General features: G+C 36.2%; 1 protein-coding gene across 10 annotated transcripts in view; it reads right to left on the minus strand.

The window, feature by feature from the left end:
* The window catches only part of LOC149566325 (uncharacterized), a 161,398-nt gene that overhangs the window by 43,300 nt on the left and 91,744 nt on the right, over positions 1-26,354 (minus strand). For all 10 annotated transcript variants that reach the window (XR_016362155.1, XM_089819729.1, XM_089819725.1 and 7 more), the window contains 2 exons: positions 11,952-12,056; positions 11,463-11,579 (listed from right to left, as the gene is read on the minus strand). Coding sequence is in view for 9 of the 10 variants with exons in the window: in XM_089819729.1 (XP_089675855.1) it covers positions 11,463-11,579; positions 11,952-12,056 (222 nt within the window). In the remaining variant the exon portion in view is untranslated. The remainder of the gene's footprint in view (positions 1-11,462; positions 11,580-11,951; positions 12,057-26,354) is intronic.

Raw genomic sequence — 26,354 nt, forward strand, 5'->3', positions numbered from 1 at the left:
TGGCTTGCATAATTTGGAGGCTAGTGCATAGAGAATAATGGATTCAACATGAAAGCAAAGGGCCCATGGGGTGATGCATGAGGCTCTCAAGCAATCACTTGCATTTGCTACAAGAGGTTGTACATCAGAGTTTGTATAGTGTTTAGACACTTGGAGATGGCCTAGTATAGAAACCCTTTACATGATAGAGGATTGGACGCATCACAAGATCATTGGGGAGAATAGGACTTAGTCCTTACTTCAGAGGGTGGAGAAGGCATTCAGGGAGGGATATTATGAACTAGAGAGGGCTCATCATCCAACAAAGGCCAAGCAGGTGAAGCTACTATGGCTCAAGCGGAGTTACCTTCTTAGATTGGGATGCTAGATAACGAGCTAGCCCAGCATTGGGCTTAAATGGAGGCCTTGGAGGCTCAATACAAGGAGCAGTTAGATCAAGAGAGGGCTAAGAGGCTGAAAGTATAGGCTTACCTTTTGGAAACGTTGATGGACAATGATGAAGGATAAGGAGGTGTTGGAGACAACATTTATGGTGAAGGCAACATATCAGTGAGAGTTGGTAGTTGAGTGGAATTTGAAGCATTAGGTCCAGCAAGTTCACCAATCGAGAGTGCAATTAGCAGCATTCACACCACCATCGACACCTTCCTCATCAAGGATGCTTCCTTGGCCCCTTGCTTCTTGATTTTAATTAGCATTAGGCCCAGCAAGTTCACCAGTTGAGAGTGCAATTGGCAACACTGACACCACCATTGGCACCTTCCTCGTCAAGGACACTTCCTTGGCCCCTTGCTTCTTGGTTTTTGTTTTGTCTAATTGTAACTCTCTATTTTGTGGTGTGTTATCTAAACAACTATCTATTTTTGGGGGAGATGTTGTGGTCGGGTAATTAGCATTTGTTAGTCAAAGTGTTGTTATCGAGGGGTCACAATTAGCTTATGGTTGGCATCTAACACCTTTCTATATATGCATTGTACTTACCCTAGTGGATGTTATGAAATGTTATGTGCGGTACTAGTATTTTCTCTGAGATATATTGTAATGAACCTAAAAGTAATGAGCATACAGTTTTGAGTTCTCTAAAATACATTGTATATGCTAACTCCTATGTTATATATGCATTTTATTTTGTTATAAACATAGACCTAGTAAGGAAAACAATCCCCTTATCAAATGGTCACACCATTTAGTTATAAAAAGATACATTGATTTGATAACTATTTCTCGTTTCACTCCTTAGTTAATGTTCACCCATCTCTCACTAATCAAACCTGTCCTTACTTCTTTTCAAATTGGCACACATCCCATTTAAGATCTACATATCCTCTTCTCATTTTCTTCTTTCTTCTCAAGTCTTATTAAAGATCCCTCCTTTTACCCTAAATCTGCACTAGATCTACTCTACTCCCTTTTCTCCAATTTCATTTAATACTTCTTCTACTTTATATTTGTTGGTAAACAGATTGTTCTCTTTTATTAACTCTTTGAATGCCCAATACTTCTGAACAATGACTGATTACAACAGTTGGGAAATCGTAGTTAAACGATTGCTTTCCCTCTTAATTTTATAGGTACATCTCCTTTATGATTATGGTTTGCAATGAATTTTGTTTGTTCCTAATTCTAAAAGGGGGGTTGTTCTTGACCAGAGAATAGAAGCGGTAAACAAAGTTAGGCCTAAACAGGAACTAACTCAAGCAAAGATTCAGGTGTTCATGCTAATCAAATCTATGGACTCACACATCTTATGAACCCGTAAAATTTGACGATACAGTGATGAATTCTATCTATGAATTAGCTATTTAACAGAATACTTCTAACTCTAATATACAAGGGACTAATTTAAAGAAAAATGCGAGACAAAATCTCTTTAACCTTCGATAACACTATTATTATCCTCAATTCGCTGCATTGAACAGGGGAACAAAGCTCTATTTATTCCTTAACTCAATTCAATTGAAAATTATATCTAAAACTAACCAAAACAATGGAACAATATATAATTGATATATAACACATTCAACTTGTCTTTGCAACATGAAGTATCTCACACCAAAAATTAGCCGACCTTTCATTAATCTTTTAGTTAGGTACATATAGGATTTCAAGATGAGAGTTACAAAAAGGAACTCAAATGGTTCGTCTCCTCAAAAATGACAAATGACAAGGAGCCAGTTATCAGTCACAACTACTCATCAAAATACAAAAGGGCGGGAGAGACGTTACTTCGCCTTCTTCACCTTTTCCGACTTCACCTTATAGGCCTTGGCGGTGACAATGATCGGAATAAGATCTTTGTGTCGGTGACCATAAACATTGGTGTATCTCAGGAGCCACTTGGAGTGTTCTCGGGCCAGGTCTTTGATACCATTTAGACATTCTTGTGATTCCTCCGTCACCACGTGTATACACCTACTAAATCGTTAGAGATCGGACACTCTATCCTGATGATTAGTAGATTTCTCTGTTAGATTATCCAAATAACTAGAGAAATTCTTTTGCATGACAACAACCCCTACTATCCCCTTCCCTTATCCACTAGTTTGGGAGTCAGTGTGTAGACCTTTTACCAATTTATAGTTTCTATCCTATTCCACCTTAACTTTGTTCTCTATTTCTTTTAGTCCTTCTTCTACTACTGAAATCATTTTGGCCTTGAATTGCATACTCTGTTGCCATTCAAATAAGGGTGCATACTCTGTTGCCATTCAAATAAGGGCTCATCTCCTCTTGGCAGAATCTTTGCCTCTATTGTTTCCTTAGCCTTAATTTGGATGATCATCTTCAATAGTGAGATGCACTCCTCAATCTTAGCCCTTTCTGTTGATAGGGTAGCCCAGTTAGCCGAGATGTTATCTTTCTCTGTTTCAAGCTTCAGCACTGCGTTTCCAAGTAGCTTTATGACTACAAGTCCTTCAGACTTGAGTTTTCCACTCCAACCCCCACCAATTTGCCCCAAGTACTTGTTTTCTTGTAGCTAGGAGATGATAGCTTGAATGTATGTGGTTGTAGGGTCACTAGTGGTTGACACTCCCAAAATACTTGCCAGCAAAGTAATTAGTTGCCTGATGAAGCAATTAAGCTCGTGGATTTTCGCCTTCATTATGACTTTGGCCAGTTTGAGACCTTCGAGTTGTCCCTCAATCACTTCATTTGTTGATTTCCACAAGCTCACTTTGGTGTCATGTCTAACTTCTCTGAGGTCTACAGACTACAATGCGAAATCTTATGTAGTTAGGTCTTCAATTCTTCCCTCCTTGGTGGGCTTAGCAATCTCCATAATTAAGTGTCATGTATGAGGGTCTTGGCCGAGAATTGACAAAGTCTTCTACTTCTTAACTTTACTCAATGTTGACCCGAAACAAATAGCTTGAGATAGAGTCTCTTTGTTTGGGGCTCCTTCTTTCCTTTTCCTCTTTCTAAGGTATCTTCGAGCCATGACTTAGTGCCAATTACCTTAGATGTTGTTCCTAATGTATCCACACTGAACATTTTTCTCTTAACAAAAGCTAATGTCTTTGTAGTTAAAGAGAAAGGATTCTTTGGAGCCGGAGAAATGAGTTTCGGGGCTTCAGACACTTTCTTCACTTCAAATGCTTTTTCTGCTCCAGATGCTTTCTCTGCTATAAATGCTTTCTCTGCTCCTTTATCTGACTCTGTAGATTCACTTTCACTACCCCCTCCATCTCCAAGGTCGACCACTTGTATTTGAGGGGCTACTTGGTAGGAGTAATGTAGCACTTAGGACGTAATTGGACTGTTGTGGGGTGAGAGAGCCACCATGACTGCAGTGTCCTTTAATTCTTTAGCCTTCTTCTTCTCAAACTCTACCTCTGGTTCGATTACTAGCACTAAACTATCTTGACAAGTTTTATCAAGTGGTATGTTCTTGTCAGGAGGTTGATCACGTCCTCCGACTGACTATGGAGGTCCTTGAGTGAGAGGTAGGATTGTGCCTGAAGCACCACTTTGAGAAGATGAAGGTGCAGTCACATTTGGGGAGGAGTGAGTGAGCATGCCTTTGCTCCTGCTTCGTGATGCAGGAGCGTCTTCCATCTGAAATAAAGGGGGCATCTCGAAAGTAAAAATTTTAAATTTAAAAAAAAAATTGTGGAGAGAAAGTGACAAAAATTGGAGAAATAATAAAAAAAATTAAAAAGGGGAAAAAGGAGAAAAGAAACAAAAAAAAAGAATTTCTATTTTCGAGGTGCATAGGTGGCGTAATAGAAAAATAAAATAAAAATGATTGTCATTCCATTTATCGAGGTGTGTAGGTGGAATTCTAGAAGGTTGTAGATATTGTGTAGGTGGAATCTTAGAAGGTTGTGGATATTGTGTTGGTGGAATTCTAGAAGGTTGTGGATAAATCATGCATTGGGTGGTAAGTCCCTATTTAAGCAAGACATATGAGCACTTTTAATCAAGCTGGAAGGTGTGAAAGCTTTGGAAGGCCAAGCTTCAAGGTGTGAAAGCTCTTAAGGTGTAGCTTTTCAAGTAGAAATTCTTGGGTGGAAGCTTTAGAGGTGAAGGCTCTTAGTTGGGAAGTTCTTCTTGGTGAAGCTCTTGGTGTGAAGACTCTTCTTGTGGAAATTCTTATTTGGGAGTCCTCTTAAATTGAAGAATTTGTAAACTCATTTTTGAAGAAGTCATATCTATGATATCATCTTGTGGATGTTGTAAGGATTTTCAAGTATAATAAAATTGCTTGGGAAGCATTTTATCTCTCTTTGTCTCCATATTGTTGCATTTTTTGGTTATGAGTTGGTAGGGTGGTGTGGCCCTTCATCAAGTGGTATCAAAGCGGGAGTTCCTGAGTGTGTGGACAGATTGACGAACGTGAGGCAGTCTACACCAGGATTTGCAAAGAAAGTTGATCTTGTGGCTAATTGATCTTTTAGATTGGTGGATTTGTTGCTTAGGGTTTGCTAAAATTTTGGAAGATGCCTCCAAGAAGATTGGACCCTAAGGAAAATGAAGACCTCAGTGATGCTATGGAAGAAAGGATCTTAGAGAAGATAAGAGTAGAGCTCAAATCAGAGATTGCATTGATGAAGAGTGACATGATTGCTGAAATTGTAAGTGCTTTGGGTGGTGTACCTAAGCATGTGGGTACTGAAGGCAGTTATGATGAAGTTGCCAAGGACTTTGAAGCTGCTAGTGAGGATAGAACTGATCGTGAGGAGAGACCTATTGGGATTAGGGCTAGTCAGTTTGCTCGACCTAGATCTCAGTTGAAGCTGAAGCATAAGATGGAGGTTTCTAATTTTTCAAGTACTTTGAATCCTAAAGACCTAATTGATTGGATTGGTGAATTAGAGGTCTACTTTTAGCTTGAGGGTATTGAAGATCCACTGAGAGTAAGGTTGGCACAAACTAAGCTGAAGGGACATGCTGCTCTTCGGTGGAAGGAACTGCAAAGAGACAAAGAAGAGGAAGTTGAAATGAAGATCACTAGATGGAAATTGATGTTGACTAAGTTGAAGGCTAAGTTCATTCTTACTGATTATGAACTTGAGTTGTTTAAGAAGTTGCAGAATCTGAAACAGAAGAATATGACTGTGAAGCATTACACCGAGGAGTTCTACAAGTTGACTATTCGGTCTGGGCATAGAGAATTGTCAAAGGAGAAGGTAGTGCAGTACATTAATGATTTAAGATTCAATATTCAAGATGAGGTTGGTATGCTGAATATTTCTTCAATTGAGGATGCTTATCAGTATGCTTTGAGAGTAGAGGAGAAGCTAAAGAGGAAGAATCAAGGTAGTTCCCAAGGGAAGGAGAAGCAAGATAGTTCGGTACAAGCTAACCCAAAAGAAGAAGGTGAACCAAAACCTATTCAACAAAGAAGAAGGACAGGTGGAGGTGTATTCAGAGGTAATTGTTCGTTCAAGTGTGGTCAACAAGGGCATAGATCTTTTCAATGTCCTATTGGTAGGACAGCTGCTATTGTGAATAAGGTTGAAGTCCACGAAAGTCAACCTGAGGAAGGAGAAAGTTTGTTGGCTCGGCGAGTACTAATGGGTAAGAAGACATTGGATTCTTGTCAGAGGACGAGTTTAGTACTAAAGGGTAAGAAGAAATTGGATTCTTGTTAGAGGACAAGTTTGTTCAAGACTTTTTGTAAGTCTGGTGGCAAAATTTGCAAGATGATTATAGATGGTGGTAGTATTGATAACCTTGTTGCTAAGGAGATGGTTCAGAAACTTGGTATGAAGAGATTGAAACATCCTTGTCCTTATAGGATTGGCTGGTTCCAAGGTGAGTATGCTTTGGAAGTGAAGGAGCAATGCCTTGTTGATTTCCAGATTGGGCAGTATAAGGATCAAGTGCTGTGTGATATTGTGGATATGAACAGTTGTCATGTGTTACTTGGTAGACCTTGGCAGTATGATTGCAAGGTTGTGCATGATTGTGTTACTGTTGAGAAAGGTGGTAGGAAGTTTTCCTTGATTCCTTTGTAGAATGAAGAGCTCAGTACGAGGAACCTAAGTATTGGCAATCGAGTTGAATTGGCAGATTCTAAGAAGATAGGAAATCAGCATGGGAAGCAGACCTATGGAACATCTTTGGTGGATGCGAAGGAGAAGAAGAAAAACAACGGAAAAAGTGTGCAAGTTGAAGACTTGGAGGACATATATGTGAAGAACTAGTTTGGGATTTATGTGCTAAATCCCAGAAGATGTTCTTCCAGTTACTAGAACATCTTTTCGGAGCTAGGGAGTCTGATGCAGGAGCATCTTGCATCCAAAATAAAGAGGGCATGTTGAAAGTAAAATTTTAAAATAAAAAAAAATTGTGGAGGAGAGAGAAAGTGACGAAAATTAGAGAAGAAATAATTTTTAAAAAAGGGGAAAAATGAGAAAAGAAAGAAATAAAGGAATTTCTATTTTCAAGGTGCATAGGTGGCATAATAGAAAAATAAAATAAAAATGGTTGTCATTCCACTTATCGAGGTGTGTAGGTGGAATTCTAGAAGGTTGTGGATAAATCATGCATTGGGTGGTAAGTGCCTATTTAAGCAAGGCATATGAGCATTTCTAATTAAGCTGGAAGGTGTGAAAGCTTTGAAAGGTCAAGCTTCAAAGTGTGAAAACTCTTAAGGTGGAGCTCTTCAAGTAGAAGTTCTTGGGTGGAAGCTTTAGAGGTGAAGGCTCTTAGTTGGGAAGTTCTTGGTGAAGCTCTTGGTGTGAAGACTCTTCTTGTGGAAATTCTTATTTGGGAATTCTCTTACGTTGAAGAATTTGTAAACTTCTTTTTGAAGAAGTCATATCTATGATATCATCTAGCGGATGTTGTAAGGATTTTCAAATATAACAAAATTGCTTGGGAAGCATTTTATATCTCTGTCTCCATATTGTTGTATTTTTTGCTTATGAGTTGGTAGGGTGGTGTGGCCCTTCATCACTTCGCCATGCCATGGTCCACTCGACCCACTTTCCAGTTCTTTGGTAGATTCTGACCATCATATCTAGATCCTCCACAACATCTTCATGAGGTTCCGAACTAATGGGAGTGTTCATCAAGTTGGTCAAATAAGTACCATTATACATATTTTGACCATCATCCTCAACTCCATTTATATCAATCTTTACCTTATACATCTTTACTTGATCAACTATCAACCTCGCTAAGGCTCGATCATGTCTCTCGAACTCATCTTTGCAATCGGCCCAATAATCCTCAATGGTAGTGATATGTTTCATCACGCTCCCAATCTATAGAACATCTTTGGTATATCCATTCGGGTCGAACATTGGCCTCAAGACTTCATACATGTCCAGCTTGTATTTCCTTTTGAACGCCTTCATCATGTTCTTGGCATTGGACTAGGTATTGCAACTGAAGGCTCCAACTCTCATGGAGAATTCGTAGCCTTTCTTCTTCAAGCTTCAACTCAATATGTTCACTTGCAGGGCTTGTTGTATAATCTCGATGAATACGATTATGTCACTTGGATACCTTGGTAGTTTCAAGGGAAATCCATCAAATGTTGCAAGACGCAAATAACAAAATGATGAGAACTAAATAAAGTAACATCCAAATTGACTGATGGCAGTCATGGCTTCTAGGTTGGATCTCCTTTCCGAGCATCCTTGTAGTTCCCTGCAAATCCTCATGGTAAACGCATCATTCACCTTAATATAATCTGCATAACTATTTTGTAATTGGAGACATGGGTAAAACTCATAAGTCTTAACATCATCAAGGAAATTCTCTAATCTTTGAAGGCCTGGCCATAATTGCAATGAAGCCAGCATGTAAATCAAGAAGGCAGACATATAGAATGTATTGTAAAACTTGGCTGCCTAGAGAGCATTGGACAAAGTCTCACTTACCTCTTGCGCCTGATCAATGTACTGGGTGTCCGAGCATATAACTTGAACTAGAAAGAAGTATTGCTCAATGAAATTTAAGGCTTCTACCTCACCTCTCAACCTATGCAGAAGGACCAGAATGTCAATTATTTCTGGCTTAAGGTTGGTTCCGAACAAAGTTTTAGGAACTTTGCTCTTATCACACTGTGGCTTCTGGAACCAAGTTCTCATGATCTCCTTCCTCTAAATCATCTTCTTTGCTGAGAATTTTGAGGCGGCCCCACCGATAGTCAAGTCAAAGAACTCCTCTCGCTCTGGCACACGAAGACAGTTCACCACTGTTTGCCTAACAATTGAGATTAATACCGTATCATCAAGTAGAAGAATTTGCCTGATTTCTGGGTTGTAATGGTGAATACATTCATAAATCAGCTTCGGGGCTTGTATTGCAACCGGAAAACCAGCAGCCTCAACCAAACAACATCCTCTAAGTTTTTCAGTAACGGGATGAATTCGTTCAAATTTCACCCTCCTTTGGAAATCTTCCATGTCATAGAAGCAGAGGGATGTGTCCGTGAAATTCTACAGTTGGGACTTGATCCCTATCAAACCATTGAAACCCGCAAACTTGGTTGCCATGAGTTTGTTAAAAGTATTTTGAACCGAAAGATTGAATAAGACAACAAATGCAACAATCACAGACTTTTCAAAGGCTCAACGTATTGATAGAATGAGGAAGTAAGGAACATATGTAACTTATTCAACTACTTGTGCATCTTTATATGAGAGTTTCGATTCATTCGTTATTCTTCATAATTCGAGCCACATGGATTAAATTTAAGGAAATACCCGTTGGATAGTAAATGCAAAAGTTCAACGAACATTTAGGGGTCTTTTCACTATTCTATTGAGCTCAACAGTAACTTTCTATAAGCCCATTACTTACTTTTCCATTTTCCATTAAGTTTTGGAAAGTTGTCATTGGAGTACTCCGTTGATAAAAATATGCCGCATGAGATTCTGACAATATCCTCTTTCTATAATGGTTCGATTTGTTCTAATGTCATTCTGACATGCTCCAAATCTAGTGCGGGGAACAAATTCACTTGTTAGCTCAATCTTTCTTGAATAATTGGAAAATTGTCTTCATGGGTAGGGAACCCACCAAGGAGAAGACAATTTTCGTTTTTTTGCCAATGCTTCCCTCTAGGTCGAACCTTTGGCAATTGCATTTCTAGTACTTGGGATTGCTAAGTTAAGGCGCGAGGACCCGTTTGAGAGACATTCAACATCTTGCTTTTCACTTCAAACGGCTTTGCTAAGAACTATCTTCATGGATTGGGAACCCGCCAAGGAGAAGACAATTCTAGGTTCTCCGCCCAGGTTGAATATTGGAATGATAATAAATCCAAATAATGTTTAGGAGTCTTATCTTGGATTCGAACATCAGTTTCTTTGAAATTTTGCACCTCTGGGGACTTCTTAAATTATATGTGTCTCGAAATGATCTTTCGCAAGAAATTGCCTTCATGGGTTGGAAACCCGCCAAGGTGAAGACAATTCTTGAATTTTCACAAACACCCATTTTATCAAGAGATGATACGCCACGAGCAAATAGAGCACATATCTGATCTGCAATGAGTATATTTGATCTCTATCGGACTAGGTACTAACTTACCCGACCAATCACAAGACAAAAATGAACACCCACCCAACAATAAAGAGAGAGAAGGTAAAATAGGAAAATCCGATAGAGATCACCTAGCCTTCAAGGCTCTAGACCTAGACTCAAACAATTCAGGGAAAAGACTGATCTTATCTAAAACACATAACTCACTTTTGCCAACAGACTGGAAAACAAAAGTGGGGCAACAATATCTTCCCATGCAAGGGAGAGGTCACACCTCTTCATCGTGTATGCCTTTTAGCAAGAGTCGTGACCATTCATAGTAGACCCTCTTTTGAAGAGTCGTAGCTTTTCATAATTAAACTCATCTCAAAGAGACAACCCTTCGTAATCATAATCCTTTTGAAGAGTCACAAACTTTATACTTACAACCCTCTCAAAGAGTCACAACCATGTCGAAGAGTCACAATCCTTATGAATAGTCACAACCCTTCACCCTTTAAATGTCACTTCCTTAACTTTTTCCTTTTCCTTCCCTTAATATCTCCTTGGTTTTAATGCCCCATTAATTCATTTGCTCCACTCTATCTTCCTTTTCTCCTTTTCCCCCAAATGATGTTCTCATCTCTCCCTTTTATACCTCTCACATAGACAACGTTTCCAATCATGCCTTTTCACTTTTTGTTAAACTTAACTAATATTTAATTTTTTTTAATGTCATTCGTTTTCAATTTTATTATTATTATTTATTAATTAATACTACTCCAAGAAAGGTACATTACACTACTACTATGTATATCCCTATATATATCACCTCTCTCTCTCTCTCTCTCTCTCTCTCTCTCTCTCTCTCTCTCTCTCTCTCACACACACACACACACACACACTCTCACTCACTCACTCACTCACATTTATCCATCTTTCTCTCTGCTTTCTCTGTCCCCATCTCTATCGCTTTACCCTTTCTCTTTTTCTCCTCCCCTTACTACCCCTTGTTTTCTTTCTATCCCTATCTATATCTCCCTCTCCTTCTCACCCTATTACAAACATTGATTTAATAGAAATTGATTACCTTTCAGATTTAAATGTTTTGTATCAGTTACGACTGGATCCATGTAAGTGGATGCATATCTGATTTGAAGCTGTAACTTCTACAAGGAGACCTTTATTGTGTAAACATCATATTCTAAGTTAACTATCAATTGACCTCATGCTATTCCCAATTTACTAAATTTACTCTGTGCACCTCTTTGCTATTCCCATTGCACACCAAGGTATGATTGCGACTTGATAGCACCAGTAAGCAAATAAATTCAACTGAACAGGATAAAATTCCTTTGAAATATACATGCCTCCAAAATACTTGAAAAATTAAATTCGATTTTGAACAACTTATCACAATCTGCAATTATTCTATAAGAAGTCCATAAACTTGCAATATAATAATGTTAAAAATATGTAAGCATTTTGGTATACATAGACCCAGGAAAAATAAAAGCAAACTCTTTAGAACTACCTACCAAATAATTATTGGTTTCTTTGGTTTCTTCAGCAGCCATCTCTGTATTGACTTCTGCAGAATTCTCTTCCATATCTGTAGTTTCTTCATTGATATATTCTTTAACCTCTGTAGAACCCTTGAAATTTGACAACAAAGACACAGGTAAAGGAATTATTGAAATCAACTCCAACGAAACAATGGTTCAGAACTCCAAATTAAGATATTATCTAAACTCTCCATCAAATTAACAAAAAATTCTATGGTAATCAATTACAAAAACTAATTTTTATCATTTTAATACTTACAACATTCTGACAAAAAATAGCACATTACATTTTTTAACATTATATCAGCATTCAATAAATGATTATTTAATGTTCCTTGCTACTTCTATTATAATAAATTTCCTGGTTCACATAACTATATATATCAGCAAGCTCAAAATTGTGCCTATTTATAGGCAATGTACAAACACGTTCACAATATCTGCAATCAAAATTGTACATACCAATTCCACCACAGATTTTTCAACAAAAGACCTTGCACACTTTACTAAAATCATGTTCCTATTTCCAGCTTCCTCATCCAAACTTTTGTTTACTTTATGAGAAACCTTCAAATATGAAAACAAACACCACAGTTAGTATTGGTTGTAATTTTTCAAAAAACATCTTGTTTCCCATTTAAACCCAATTTAGCAAGCTAGCTGCTATACAATTGCCTCCCATTCTAGTAAGTTTACAAACTTTGTGAAACATGAAAGAAAGCAACAAAACATTTAATAATACTTATTTGAAATGAAAATAAATATTCAGATTCCTCATAGGAATAAGCTATAATATGACTAGTTTGTTAAAATCTGCCGAGTCAAATGAATTGATGACAAGAAATACAAAATACATAAGCATTTTAAATGTTAATGATTAAGTTACACAAATTTAGTATATAAGTAGTAAGGGGAACTGAAGCGGAATGAGGAGAAGACAGGTGATTAAAAATCATAGCTTTTCGTTGCATCGAGGTTTTGGAAGACCTTCTACATGAACATTGGTTAGACTAGTGATGTGTCTCATATGTGAGAATGACTACCACGAAAATACCAACATAAACATTTATTTGATCTGCACCAAGATGGACTATGCTATATTACTAACATATAACAATGTGTCAAATAATAGTCCCAAAACATGAAGTGGTGGGAATAATGCTAATTGCATGTCCCAGTAAGGATTCAATTTCTCGTTTGAGATATGAGTTTGCAGGTTTCTTCAAAAACTTTGGGGTGTGTTTGAATTTGCTTTGGGTTTGTCCTACAAAAACGTATGCTTCTTTATACAACAGCAAATAAGTTCACAACACACCATTGCGCTAATACCAATGCAACATAAAAAAAATACACCACCACATCAATGTTTCAATTTAAAAATAATGTCAACATCAGCAATCAGCCACCACCAATAAAATAGTGCCACTCACATTGGTACTAGCAATCTCCGCCTTATGATCACTAGGTAGCTCATTATTGTCATCATCATCTGCAAGCACATCAAGATGGGTAATTGAATCATCCAACTCCGCACACTCTAGTTCAAGATCCCAATGCTTTGCCTCCCTTTTCTATAGGTTTGTCTTTGTTTGTCTTTGTATTCAGAATTTAGGTTAGAAGAGGATGGATTATTAAGATATCATAACAGGATTTATGTACCCAACAAAACTAAACTTCGAAGAATGATTTTGGAAGAATCTCACTCAGCTCCATATTCAGGACACCGTGGAGTAACTAAAATGTTGTCGGATATAAAACCTCTATATTTTTGGAAAGGTATGAAAAGAGAAATAACAAAATTTGTGGCAGGATGCTTAGAATGCCAAAGAGTAAAAGCAGAACATTGATACCCAGTCAGTCTTTTGCACCCAAATGAGGTACTAGAATGGAAATGGCAGATAATTTTCATAGATTTTGTACAAGAATTACCCATCACACGAAATAGACACAATACCATTCTGGTAGTAGCAGATAGATTGACAAAAGTTGCTCATTTTATACCAAGAAATCTAACTGATGGAGCACCAAAAATTGCCTATAAATTCATTAAAGAAATTTCCAGATTGCATGGAGTCCCAAAGAAAATTATTTCAAATAGGGATGCTAGGATAACTTCCAGATTTTGGCAAACATTATTTTCAGCACTAGGTACTATACTAAATATCAATTCAGCTTATCATCCTGAGACAAATGGTCAAACAGAAAGAGTAAACTAGATATTAGAAGATCTTTTGAGAGTTTACTGTATGGATCGGCAATAACAATGGGAAACATATTTACCTTTGGTAGAATTTGCTTATAACAATTCCTACCAATCCACCATTAAAATGGCCCCCTTTGAGGCTCTATATGGCCACAAATGTAGAACTCCTGTGAGTTGGAATCAATTCAAGGATAGAATTATTGTTGGACCTCAAATGCTTAAGGAAATGGAAGAACAGATAATCCAAATTTGTTAGAGTTTGAAGGAAGCTAATGACAGGTTGAAAAGTTATGCAGATGCAAAAAGAACACCTAGGAAATTTTCAATGGGAGAAAAGTTGTTATTAAGAGTAAAACCTCAGAAGAGTACTATCAAATTTGGTAAGAATGCCAAGTTAGCCCCAAGGTATGTGGTACCATTTGAAATATTGGAAGTTGTGAACCCAGTAGCCTACAGAATTGCCTCACCACCAACCCTTGCAAGGATGCATGACGTCTTCCATGTGTCATACCTTAAGAAATACATTACTCACGATGATCATATAATTGATTGGAACCTATTACAGGTGCGAGAACCAGGGGTGGTGGAAATAGAACCACTCAGAATACTCAAGGTGCATAAGATATGCTTACAAAATCGAAAAGTGACTCAATGCAAAGTCCAGTGGGATCAGTATGCAGATGATAATGCCACCTAGGAAGATTATCACGAAGTCTTTCAAAAATACCCTCATATTTTCTCCAAGGCTAGAACCCGAACATTTCTTTTTATATTCTAAATAGATATTGTTTAAAGTTTTGTTGTGATATTCACTGAGGACGATGAAAAATTTAAGGGGGAGGGTATGTTACATCCCAAATTTTGACCTAGTTTTAAAATTTCTCATAGCCGTTGGATTTAACGGGTTTTTCTTTCACAATCATGTGAAGTTAGGTAGTTATTTATATTCATTGTATTAACTGTTAATGAAGATGGTCATTAACCATTATTTGTTATATGATGTTTAGCAATTGCTTGTTTTTTGGAATTATGGTTAATAGTTTAAAGTCTTTTAAAAGTTTATATGAAAATTATAATGGAACTGTTATTATGGTGGAAGTGTTTCACGGGTGATTGCAGGAGAAGATGAAGGAGGGAAGCATTGCTAAATAGGATCAACAGAATGGGATACTTGCTTAGTCCAATCACCAGGATTGACAAGTATTTAAATTTCTTTGGTAAAGACCTAAGACTTGAACTCTGGATACATCTGTAGGACCTGCATGAGCTATTAAATAAATAATTTAAAAAACATAAAATAATTTAATTAAAATATAATACGTACCTCAAAGGAGTTTAAATGATTTTTCACCATATTATTATAATATACATCTATGTACATACACATAGATATAAAAATGAAGTGACACCATCATATTATTTTCTTATGATAAAATGATGCCAACTCACCAATATATTTACATGTATGAATATAAATATAAATCATAATAATTTTCGAATTATAACCTTCCAACTCTTTTTCCATCTTTTATTCTTTTCCTTGTCTGAAACCGATAGAAGACTTGGTGTTTTTATTTGACAAATATGCTCTAAGTTACGGAAGCCAAGGAGTCTTTTTAAAATCTTTTTCTATCATGAGTCGGATATGACGAAATAAGGATGAGAGTGCATTCCTGATTTCCTTTTATGATTGCATTTCTTCCTTGCTTATTCAAGCTTCCTCCATAACCGATTCTCTGCTATAAATCAATTGAACTTTTGCAAGTCCATTCGAAGACCTTTCCATCTCACAGCAGTGCCATCTTGATACAATCAGCCATATATGTTCTTTCCATGTTGAGGATTTAAGTAGTATTTAACATTGTGGTTACATCTGCAAGCATCCAAAGAAGAGCTGATACAAATCGTTTAGCAAGACTCCAGATAGTTTCGGTTCTATATCAAGTCATGTGATAATCATTTCCAATTAATGTTATTCCAATGTTTTTACAATTCGATTTCCATAGCAAGCTGTAGATTATCCTCATTCAAAGCTAAATAACTCTAGGGAATTGCTTACCAATATGCATAGCAAAGCGTCTATAACACGGAATCATATGTTATCTTTTCAAATAGACATTGGAATCCGTTGATAGTTATTTCTGCAATTATTCTTTTAAAGAATTTAATCATGTAAGTCACTGATTGTGAAATGCTAGAAGTACATAATCTTCATGAATCAATAAGAGTTGTTTGCTCTGAAATTCCAAACACCCAAGACTCACCAGCTGTTTAGCCATGGAAAAAGTGAAGAGGTGAGATAGAATCTCCAAGGATAAAGAAAGTGAAATCAGACTTGATACATTGAATCTAATTAAATAATCTTACTTAATAGCTCATGCTTGTCCTTATAAAATGTTTCCTGTTGTCAAGTCGAGCAGTGGTGATCGGGTCGTGGAACCCATCGGAAAAACCTTGGCCAAGGTAGTTTAAAGGCATGTTTGTCATCTATTGATCACTTGATGTCAGTGGTGTCAATTATGCAGACATGTTCATCCATAACTATGCGGACAATCTAAACACCAAAATGCTCAAGTGGTTGGACTAAGAATATCCCAAGCCCGATCCCGAGGTAGGGAGGGCCTTACTAATTCAATAGACTATGTGGGAATAAGTATGGTCCGAAGTTGGGAGGTTAAGCCTAAGTCAATGCTTCTCCTCTTACCAAAAGCCGAGACTTGCACAACTAGCTAAAGATCCATCGAATGATACTTGTATGTTTCTTTGATTCTTTCCATGATAACCATTTACTTACTTGTATGTAGAAAAGATAGTTAATTGTTAATCTAGTTATTTCAGTTGATCACTGATACAGTTATTTTCAGTTAATCGTTAATCTAGTTATTTCAATTGATCATTAATACAGTTATTTTCAGTTAATCGTTAATCTAGTTATTTCAGTTCATCATAGATACAGTTATTTTCAGTTAATCATTAATCTAGTTATTTCAGATTATCATGAATACAATTATTTTAAGTTAATCGTTAAACTAGTTATTTTCAATTGATCATTGATATGGTTATCTCAATTGAATATGGTTATTTCAATTAATTGTTGATAGTTAAAACTGTTAATGTCATATGAAAAGGACTTCAGTTATCTATTCAATGAATGTTTGGAAAATCTCTTTATAAACTGTCTTTGTTTTTGTTATGAAAAACGTTTGTTGCATGTAAGATTCAATTGCGGAATCGAGATATCACTCAGCACAAGGTTCAATGGGACCAATATACTGAAGAAAATGCCACTTGGGAAGATTATGATGAAATCTTCCAAAAAAATCCACATCCTTTTCCTAGAACTTGAACTATGAAAAAATTATAATGCGAATGCATATGTATGTTATAATTGAAATAATTTTGTTTGAAAAGTTCATCAAGGACGATGAAACACATGGGGGAAGGTATGTTACATCCCAAACTGTTACTTAAATTCAAAAAAATAGCATTATAGCCATTGAAGTTATAAATGAAATCGAATTGAATGGTTAAGTCATTGTTTATTTGATTTCATGTGAAAAGAAGTGATCAGTTATTCGTTATGGTTTTGAGGAAATTGTTAGTTGGTTAACCATTATGTCTTTGACAAATTGAATAACGGTTTTCATTATGATGTTATATGAATGGCAAGTGGCTAGCTGGTATGAATATTTGATTTTTAACTAAACAATTTGGAAATACGTTATTACCTTGATAAATTCTTTCTGCAAATACACGACAAAGGGGGGGAAGCATTTCCAAGAAAGGAAATGGCATGAGGGCATCACCTACCATTGGGTTATCGAGTATGGGTTCTAAGTCATCTTGGTCACGGAAGCTAGACTAAGCAAGAAACGTCATACCAAGTGATCACCATGAACAAATTTGTCAACACACTTAATAAAAGTAATGAAATCATCAAACTAAAACAAATTATTACCTTAATGCTTACAGGCGATCTGAGAGCTTCCTGTCAGGGCAAGGCATGTTTTATTATAATGATACCATGGTAACTACAAATGCATGTACATGTACATACACATACACATACACATGTGTATATTCCTTATAATTTTTATGAACGCATATTGTCTCATACATAATATACGTATACTTGTAATATTATGTGTGCATACGTACCCTTATTTTAAACTTATACCAATGATTTAATTTCAAACTTTGGCAAATTTTATAATTATATTTGTGTCATCGGATCATTACTTGTCAGAGGCTTTTTTTTTTTTTTGGAGCCATTACTTTATCGGCCTCTTGTATGGTTCTTGAGCCCAACATATTTTTGATGCCACCTTTTTGTCTTGCTAGCAACTAAGCATGCAATTACAAGAGACAAGCTTATCATATGCAATGGATGTATTGCAAGCAAACTCTCCTTACCTATGAGTCCCACTCTTGATTTATTTTTCGACTATTCTCTCTCTGCATTATACCATCAATAGCAAAATTGAGCCGCACATATTTCCAGTTGATTTTTCTTTGCACCAACTATCACTACTCCTTTAGTGTCGTGAATAAGCATTGGACTCTCCATAGTCAGCTATAATATATAGTGTCGTGAATCATATTTCTTGAAGCTCATATATTGTAATACATCAAGCTCGGCGATTATCGTGAGCCATTGTTAATTGATTGTTCAATCCCCAATAAGGAGTCGTAACAGGAGGCTTAGCTCTCAAGCCACGTAAAGGAGATAATTCTCTTCTAGATCATACATTCTTCCACATTTTCAAATTTCTATATGGTAAGCTCTAAAATCTTGGCTAAATGTTGATGGAGTTTTGTTAGCAAATATTGTTAGAGCATGGCACCAAAGGAATAGCCATTTTATTGTACGTTTGAATAGCAATATCATTGCATAAGAAGACTGCATATTATGCTACATTTGCGAGGATGTATTTTGTCTAAGAACTTATTATTGACTCAAAGGATTTTAAATCCAATGCAGACTTATACACGGGCATTTATTTTGTATGCCTTTGTGATAAGGAAGGTACTTTATAGAGTCCAATAATTGTTAAAAGAACTTAAGGATTTATTTATGAATGACTGTTATAAGCCCAGATTGGGTAGAAAGAGTTCCAAATTATGATGAAATAAAAATGATCAATGCTATAAGCAACCACACCAGGATTCATCTAGGAAGACTAGCGAGGTTGAGATGAAGAGTGTAGGTTATCTCAAAAGAATAGCGGGGTATACCTAGAAGATAAGGATATAAAAGACAATAAATAATTAATAAGCTTAAACAAAACTATCTTTGGTTGTCAAATAGTGTAAATCTTGTTGTCCAATTGAGTTGTGGGTGATCGGGCACATTGTGTCCATATAAATCCCTGGCCAAGGTAGGTTAAGTGGCATGCTTGCTGCTATCACCACTAGAGATCAGGTTGCTAGCATTTGGCAAATAGGTTAGCGAAACATATCCAGGACCTAGCTAACTACCTAGTCGACACTCTAACACCAGGATGCTCAATGGTAGGACAAAGTGTCTCTTCCGTATTCCCAAGTAGGGAGGACCTTTCTTGATATATATTAGGGTCAATAAGGGTCTACAGTTGGGATGTTAAACCCCTAACAATGCTTCTCCTCTCCACCAGATGCCAAGGCTTGGAGAAATACATTCAGAACTGCATGCTTTCCACTTTCCTATAGCGGCTCTTTTACTTTTATGTACTTTTTGTTTATCTGCAATTAATTCAGTTATTTCTTTTCCCTTAAAAAGTTAATTCAGTTTTTTTTCCACTTAAATAGAAGCAATTAATTCTATTATGGTGCTTGTAAACTAATTAATTAATATTGTTGTTTTTAATTATGAATCAATGATTATGTTTGTGCAAAACTTGAGAGAAATTTGTTTGATCTTGTGGGTAGAAAAGACTTGATTGAAAATCAATACATTCATGAAAATCTTGTAGAGGAAATTGGAAAAACTATAAATTTTATATTCATTCAAAAAACCCTCGTCACAAAAGAAAATTCAATCATGAAAACTTAGAAATTGGAAGATTTAATTCAGCTAGGTTTTCAACTTTAAATTCTATCATTAGAGCTATACAATTATCATTATTTTCCAAATAAAGATGGATATTTTTTCTTTAGTCGCAAGATTTATTGAAAAAACAAAAAACTAATCGAAAAAATATGTTGTTACTAACTAACTAACTATATATACACACAGACACACATTCAAGATTAAAAAGTAAGTTTAATTATATATATATATATATATAGAGAGAGAGAGAGAGATGTGAAAAAAATACATTCACAATAAAAAAAATACGTTTAATTATTCTTGCATGTTTTAAAAGATCATAGGCATGTGAAAATAATAATTGCATGCTTAATTTTTCTTTTTTAAATGATATATTAATTTGTTAAATTGTAAAAAACTAATTGATTATTAACTTCAGAAATTAACAAAGATAATTTATTATTTATTATTTATTTATTTCAAAAATTAAATAAATATTTCTATTTATTATTATCTCTTGGGGACTTTCTATTCAATAGATGTATCACATTTTTGTATCTTGAGATCATATGGGATGATGTATAGTGTTATCTTGTATTTGGTTTATCCTTACATACCATGCAACATGTGCAGTGGGTGTTGTATATTTGATGCACTTCATTATATCAATCGTACTTATGTATTATTTATAAGATCATGTAACTAATATTTCATCAAATTATGAACATTGTACTTAAAAACCTAATCAATAAAACTTTCATAATTGTGATTCAACGTTAAGGAACCCTTGAGAAATAGAAACTATATTTGTATTGTTAATGTGTACTTGATGTGTATGAGTTATATTGCTTCCTCATTGTTATCTTGATGTTGCATAAACTTTCATGAAAAAAAATGTTTAGTAAACATTGTAACATAATAAGTTAATTTCTATTGAATTCCCTAGCAGGGTGTTACAAAAACAATGGAGTCCAATGAGCAATAAGCTAAGAAAGGCTACGTAGGATACCCTTAAGCCGAATCACCAAAAACCCAAAGGTGGTGAAAGAACCAAACCATATTGAAAATGGCCTCAAGCCTTAAAGAACCAGCTCAAAACTCCTCTATAATAATGTGATGCAGTATGGACAACTTGCACCTACCGATTTGTCGAAGAAGGAGAATCTAAAACCACTCAATTGAAGTCCAATCGCATTCTAGCAGAGTGGGACCCCACACAACCAGCCCATAGAAAATTGCGGGTCTAATAAGGGTATCCATAAGAGTCAAATTGGATAAGGTGGCCTAAAAATGGTCTTGAAAGAGTGTCCATAATGAGTTTGTCATCCACTTGTGAAAAGAGGTTTAAGTCATGTGAGTCCTAGCATTGAAGCCCTCGAAAAATGATGTCCTTGAGTGTGGAGAATTGGGTAAAATTGTTCTATAAATCTAAGAAGGGATCTGCATTAGGGTTGTTATGGATAGCATAGGAGAAGGACACTAGAGAAAAGTAACAGATGCCAAGAAAGATGTCACGAATGCAAGGGACAGTGTGATGAAGCCAAATCCACATAAATCTATCATAGGCATCAGAAAGGGCCACAAAAAATCGAATCATGAAGTTTGTCACTAAAAAGGCAAGCAACCCCACTATAACGCCTAGTCCCACTCCTGAAAGCCGACAACCAATAAAAACCACAATGGTAGGAAATGGGCATTCAAGGCTCTCACAAAGGGACTCATTGTAATTCCTACAGTTAACTTTAAGATTTGAATCTTTCTTCTTACTCATAGTGTGCAGGTTACAAACCCGTCATTTGGAAACATCTAATGGACGTCAAGATTGCCACCCAGGAGGGTGGAAGAGTCCCTAAAGATAGCCTTAAAGTTTCAAATGACATCCCCTAGCTGCAACAACAAGTTCTCTCAAATGCTTGAGTGGCAACTTGTGTTTCAATGAGGTCTTCATCAAGGAAGTTTTTTGTGGGCAAAGGAAACAATTTTTATGTAGCCTTGAGGGCACATAGACAATCAGTTGTGGTCTTAAAGTGGAGAAAAAGGCTATAGTTATATTGAACCCATGCTCTAACATGAATGATGTCATTAATGCCAAGGTAGTCACAAAGAAATGTCAAGCTAGCAATCATAGGATCTAGAGAAATAGTGGGAGGCCTCACACCTTAAGCTTGTGCTCACAAGATCTATGTGTGCGCTCTTCAGCCAGCTTAGAATGGACAAGCACCTTGACTTTAGCCAGTGGGGGGTTGCCATTATTGTTGCTACAGACTGATGCATATAATTGTAGTTGCTTCTCAGTCTCACATTTTAGTGTCTCCTGTGGGGAAACCGATTCAGTCCACTTGTTTTTTATTTCCAACAAGTTAGAACCTTTGGTTGTAGCCTATTGAAATATTGTCAACAATTTCCTAAGTTTAGCGTTCACTATTATAATTTGTCTAAGGATGTTAGATACCTCATGTAGAGAAGTCAAGCGTGAAAGATTGTCAACTTCGAGTCTCTCCATTCATTCCAATAAATCTTGAGAAGAAGTGGCATCGGAGCTGGACTTGCTCTGGTTGGTGACTCTGGGAACCAAGCAAGGTGGGTCGCCCTTGCAGCACTCCATGCCCTTTGCAAATTACACGCAACCAGTGGTTACAATAGAGAAAAGGAGTGTAGTTGCATAAAAGACTCAACAGGGAGAGCAAGAGACTACAAACTCCATATGCGTGTAGTCGTGTCATATGAAGGACATAATGGTGAAGAAGAATGTTTAGTAACACAAACTCGACACTCTCACACAACGTCAACTTGTAGAGGATGAGAAAGCAAGACATGAGAAACAAAAAGCAAATGAATGCAATAGGTAGGTGGGAAGCAACTGCCAACCAATGAGTAAGTAGAGGACACAAAAGCAAGTGAGCAGAGGAAATCTTGTAGTTGTACAAAAGACATAGAAGGGAGAGCATGGCAACTCAAACTATAAATGCAACTAGCCACGTCAAGAAGAGGACTAATACAAACCCAACAATGTCAACAATGAGTAAGTGGACACCATAGAGACAAGTCTTACTCTTCGGACGATGAGTAAGCATGATGTGAAGCAACAACTAGTCAAGCAGCCAATAGGACATGAAGCAAAACCCATCTATGGAATGTCAATAGCCAGACAAAAGGATAGGTAAACTCCATTGCAAAGAAATGAGACTAAAGCATACGACAGGCCTTAAGTGGAAGCAACGAGTTAACGAAGAAAGAAAGAAAGCGGAGAGAATGAAAGTGTAAGGCGAGAAGACAACAATGCAGATGTGGGATACAAAACAACACCTATCAACGCCTAAGCAATGTGGATAGTTTCGAACCACACAGATGAGCCGACTTCAGCAGGGAACGCGAAAGGCATAGCCCTTTCAGAGCATAGTCGTCAAAAGCATAGTCCTTAGGAGGAAAAAAATTGGATGAGAGCATGGTCGTTAGAAGAAAAAGAATAGGTTGCTCATGATTGGTCACACCATGGTTTAATGATGCCAAGAAGGACTAGAACATTGTTGTTGCAAGTCAAGAGAGTGTCTTTTTCATGTTCCCATGTTCAGATAGAATTCCAATAATAGAATAATAGAATATTATTTAATAGAAACAAATAATGATAATAATGTATGTTTCCTTTCTAGATAGGATTTAATAATAAGTGATAATAAACATAAATAAATAAGTAAATAAACAATATAATATAAAACAGTATAAATTAACTAAATCTGATGAAAGGTCAAGAGATATGTAATAAAGAGATGTGACTTGTTTAAAATAAGGTATAAGAGGGAGTACAGTTCATTTCAAAAAGGGGGAGAAGAGGAAAGAGAGGAGTTAAAGAAGGATTAATAGAAGAGGATGGAATGTGAAGAAAATAAGGAAATAAATTTTTCAAAACGCAAGAATGGTGAAGGGATATGTAATAAAGAGATGTGACTTGTTCAAAATAAGGTATAAGAGGGAGTAGAGTTCATTTCAAAAAGGGGGAGAAGAGGAAAGAGATGAGTTAAAGAAGGATTAATAGAAGAGGAATGGAATGTGATGAAAATAAGGAAATGAATTTTTCAAAAGGCAACAATGGTGAAGGGATGTGACTTTCTGAAATAGTTGTAATTATGAAGGGTTGTGACTTTTCACATGGATTGTAATTATGAAGGGTTGTGACTTTTCACATGGACTATAATTATGAAGAGCTGTGATTTTTCGAATGGATTACGATTATGAAGGGCTGTGACTTATAAAAAGGGTTGTAATTATGAAGGGTTATGACCTTTCGTATAGATTATGATTATGAAGCATTGTGACTTTTTGAAAGGGTTGTAATTATGAAGAGTTGTGACTTTTTGAAATGATTGTGATTATGAAAGGTTGTGACTTTCCAAAATGACTATGATTATGAAGTGTTGTGATAAAGATGGTCAATTCCTATATAAATATGAAGGTGGATTATGTGTATACTAAAAAGTGTGCATTCGATAACAAGGGATTATATTTATATATATAAACATGTCAATAATGATGAAATAATCACCATATATATGCTATATATTATAAGTATATACTATATTACCATAATACAAAAGGTATTGGTATATGTATAGTCTATTCCTTGATCCCTTGCAATATCCCTGGGAGTTCATGGATGGTATTTTGTAGGCAAATGTAGAGTAAATCCAGAGAATGTACAAGTGTCACGCGCCCTACTACAAGTAAATTCACGCTCTCCTTATGGTGGAGTTTAGGAAAGAAGTAAGGAACTTAGACTTAAACATGTTAATTATCTAAATGTTATGAACTTGAATACTTATTCAAAAGCACTACATCTGACATATATATGTAATATAAAGATATAATATATACTAAGTCATTTATTTAATTGCTCACTACAACCAAGTGGGTGGGGAGTTTGCACAAAGGAAGGAATAATTTGATTGCGTTGAGGCAAAAGAGTCCCAAAACAAGTGAAAACCATAAGGGGGCCTCAGATAGATTGTTTCCATACTCGAGCAGCAATAATTCTACCACCCATTTTAGGGTTCTATATTAGGAGAGAATTAAAAAATTGAAGCTTAGGTATGTATTGTTTCAAAATATGATGATATTTGATAATTATTGAGAACTACATTAGCTTAGCTTGAAACATTACAATCCATCAGTAAGATTCAAATCCTAAATTAAGTATTTTTAGAAAAAAAAAAAAATAAAGACCCTACTAGGGGGCATTACAGTCTCACAAGCATAAGCTTGCATGAGAATTGGTGAAGACAAATGATATAATATGATCAATGTGCCATGCCAATGGGGTGTAGCAGGACCTGTGGGTTGCTATTGAAGTGCCTTTGAATAATAAAGCAACAAAGTGATTCTTGGTATGATTGTTGAGTGTTCAAATTCACTGCCAACTATAAGTCTCAAATGCATAGGTCATAACCATAGCAAGAATTCCTATGCTTTGTAATTTGTTGCTCAATTCAGTGGAATTTAGTGTTCTTTTTCTTTGCTTGGTTGTCAATATATTTGTCATTGAAACTCACCATAATATCCTAAATCATAGTTGCAAGAATAAACTTATATCCAACATGTCAGAGGACTGTTTGACAAAAGGTAGTAGAGAAAAATTGCAGATTTTGAGTTAGAATAAAATTGGACATTATGTTGGTATCAAAGTTGATGAGCTTGCTAGACTGTAGGGGAAATCCTCGAAGTATGGAACCAAGTGATGGACAACATTGTCTTTTGGATACACAAAAAAATAATACTTATCTTGGGAGAGTTGATAAGAAGACAAATGTTTAAGAGCCTAGGAAGAGGACAACAGTTGATTTGTGAGAGCCTAACAAGAGGATAACAAAAGATTGGTAGAACCCTCCAACACTTGGCCAACAGAGAACAAAGGGCTACAATTCAATCAATGGGACATCACAACACACTAGTACAATACAATGTCAATGATGCCAACCTTCCTTCTAATAAGCAAGCGATGAAAATATCAAACTCTACCTTTGGTTCAATTGCATGGGTGATCCAAGCACGATTGGCTTGTCAGAGGGTCCAATCTGTACATGTCTCTTGAAGATTATGTAGACTTGAGGATGATGTATTCAACCTCCAAAGGTAACAGAGACTACAAAAATATGAGATAAGAGAATTGGAAATGAGGATGACAGGCTGCATGGAAGCATGAGCCCTAAGAAAGATGAAGACATGATCCCAAGTTCACTTCAGCCAAATTAGGCTATGAAGAAACAAGGATCAGCTATTGCACTACAAGTGGAGAACACATAAGCATACATGGTAGGCACAAGGTTGAGAGGGTCTTTGCACAAAGTTAGCTAGCCAGCATTGATTGATCAGCTACATGGCAGCATTGAAACAACCAATATACGTTTGCGTGGGCCAGCTCTACAACTGATTAGTAAGGAATCAATTCGTAATGTGATAGAGATGATGTCAAGTCATGTAAAGAGATTGATGGCAGGTCACATAGAGAGATTTATATCACTTGCTTCGTGCATATATTTGAATTGGAGGAATACTTTTTGAGATATGAAGCATTTTGCATTAGATAGCTGATCCTAGAGACTAGGAGATTGCCTAACAATAAGGTCCTACAAAATGGTATATTTGGATGGTCATCATTGCTTCA

This window comes from Cupressus sempervirens, chromosome 3 (genome assembly GCF_028749045.1).
Source record: "Cupressus sempervirens isolate cs-2001-9-10 chromosome 3, ASM2874904v1, whole genome shotgun sequence".
NCBI lineage: Eukaryota > Viridiplantae > Streptophyta > Pinopsida > Cupressales > Cupressaceae > Cupressus > Cupressus sempervirens.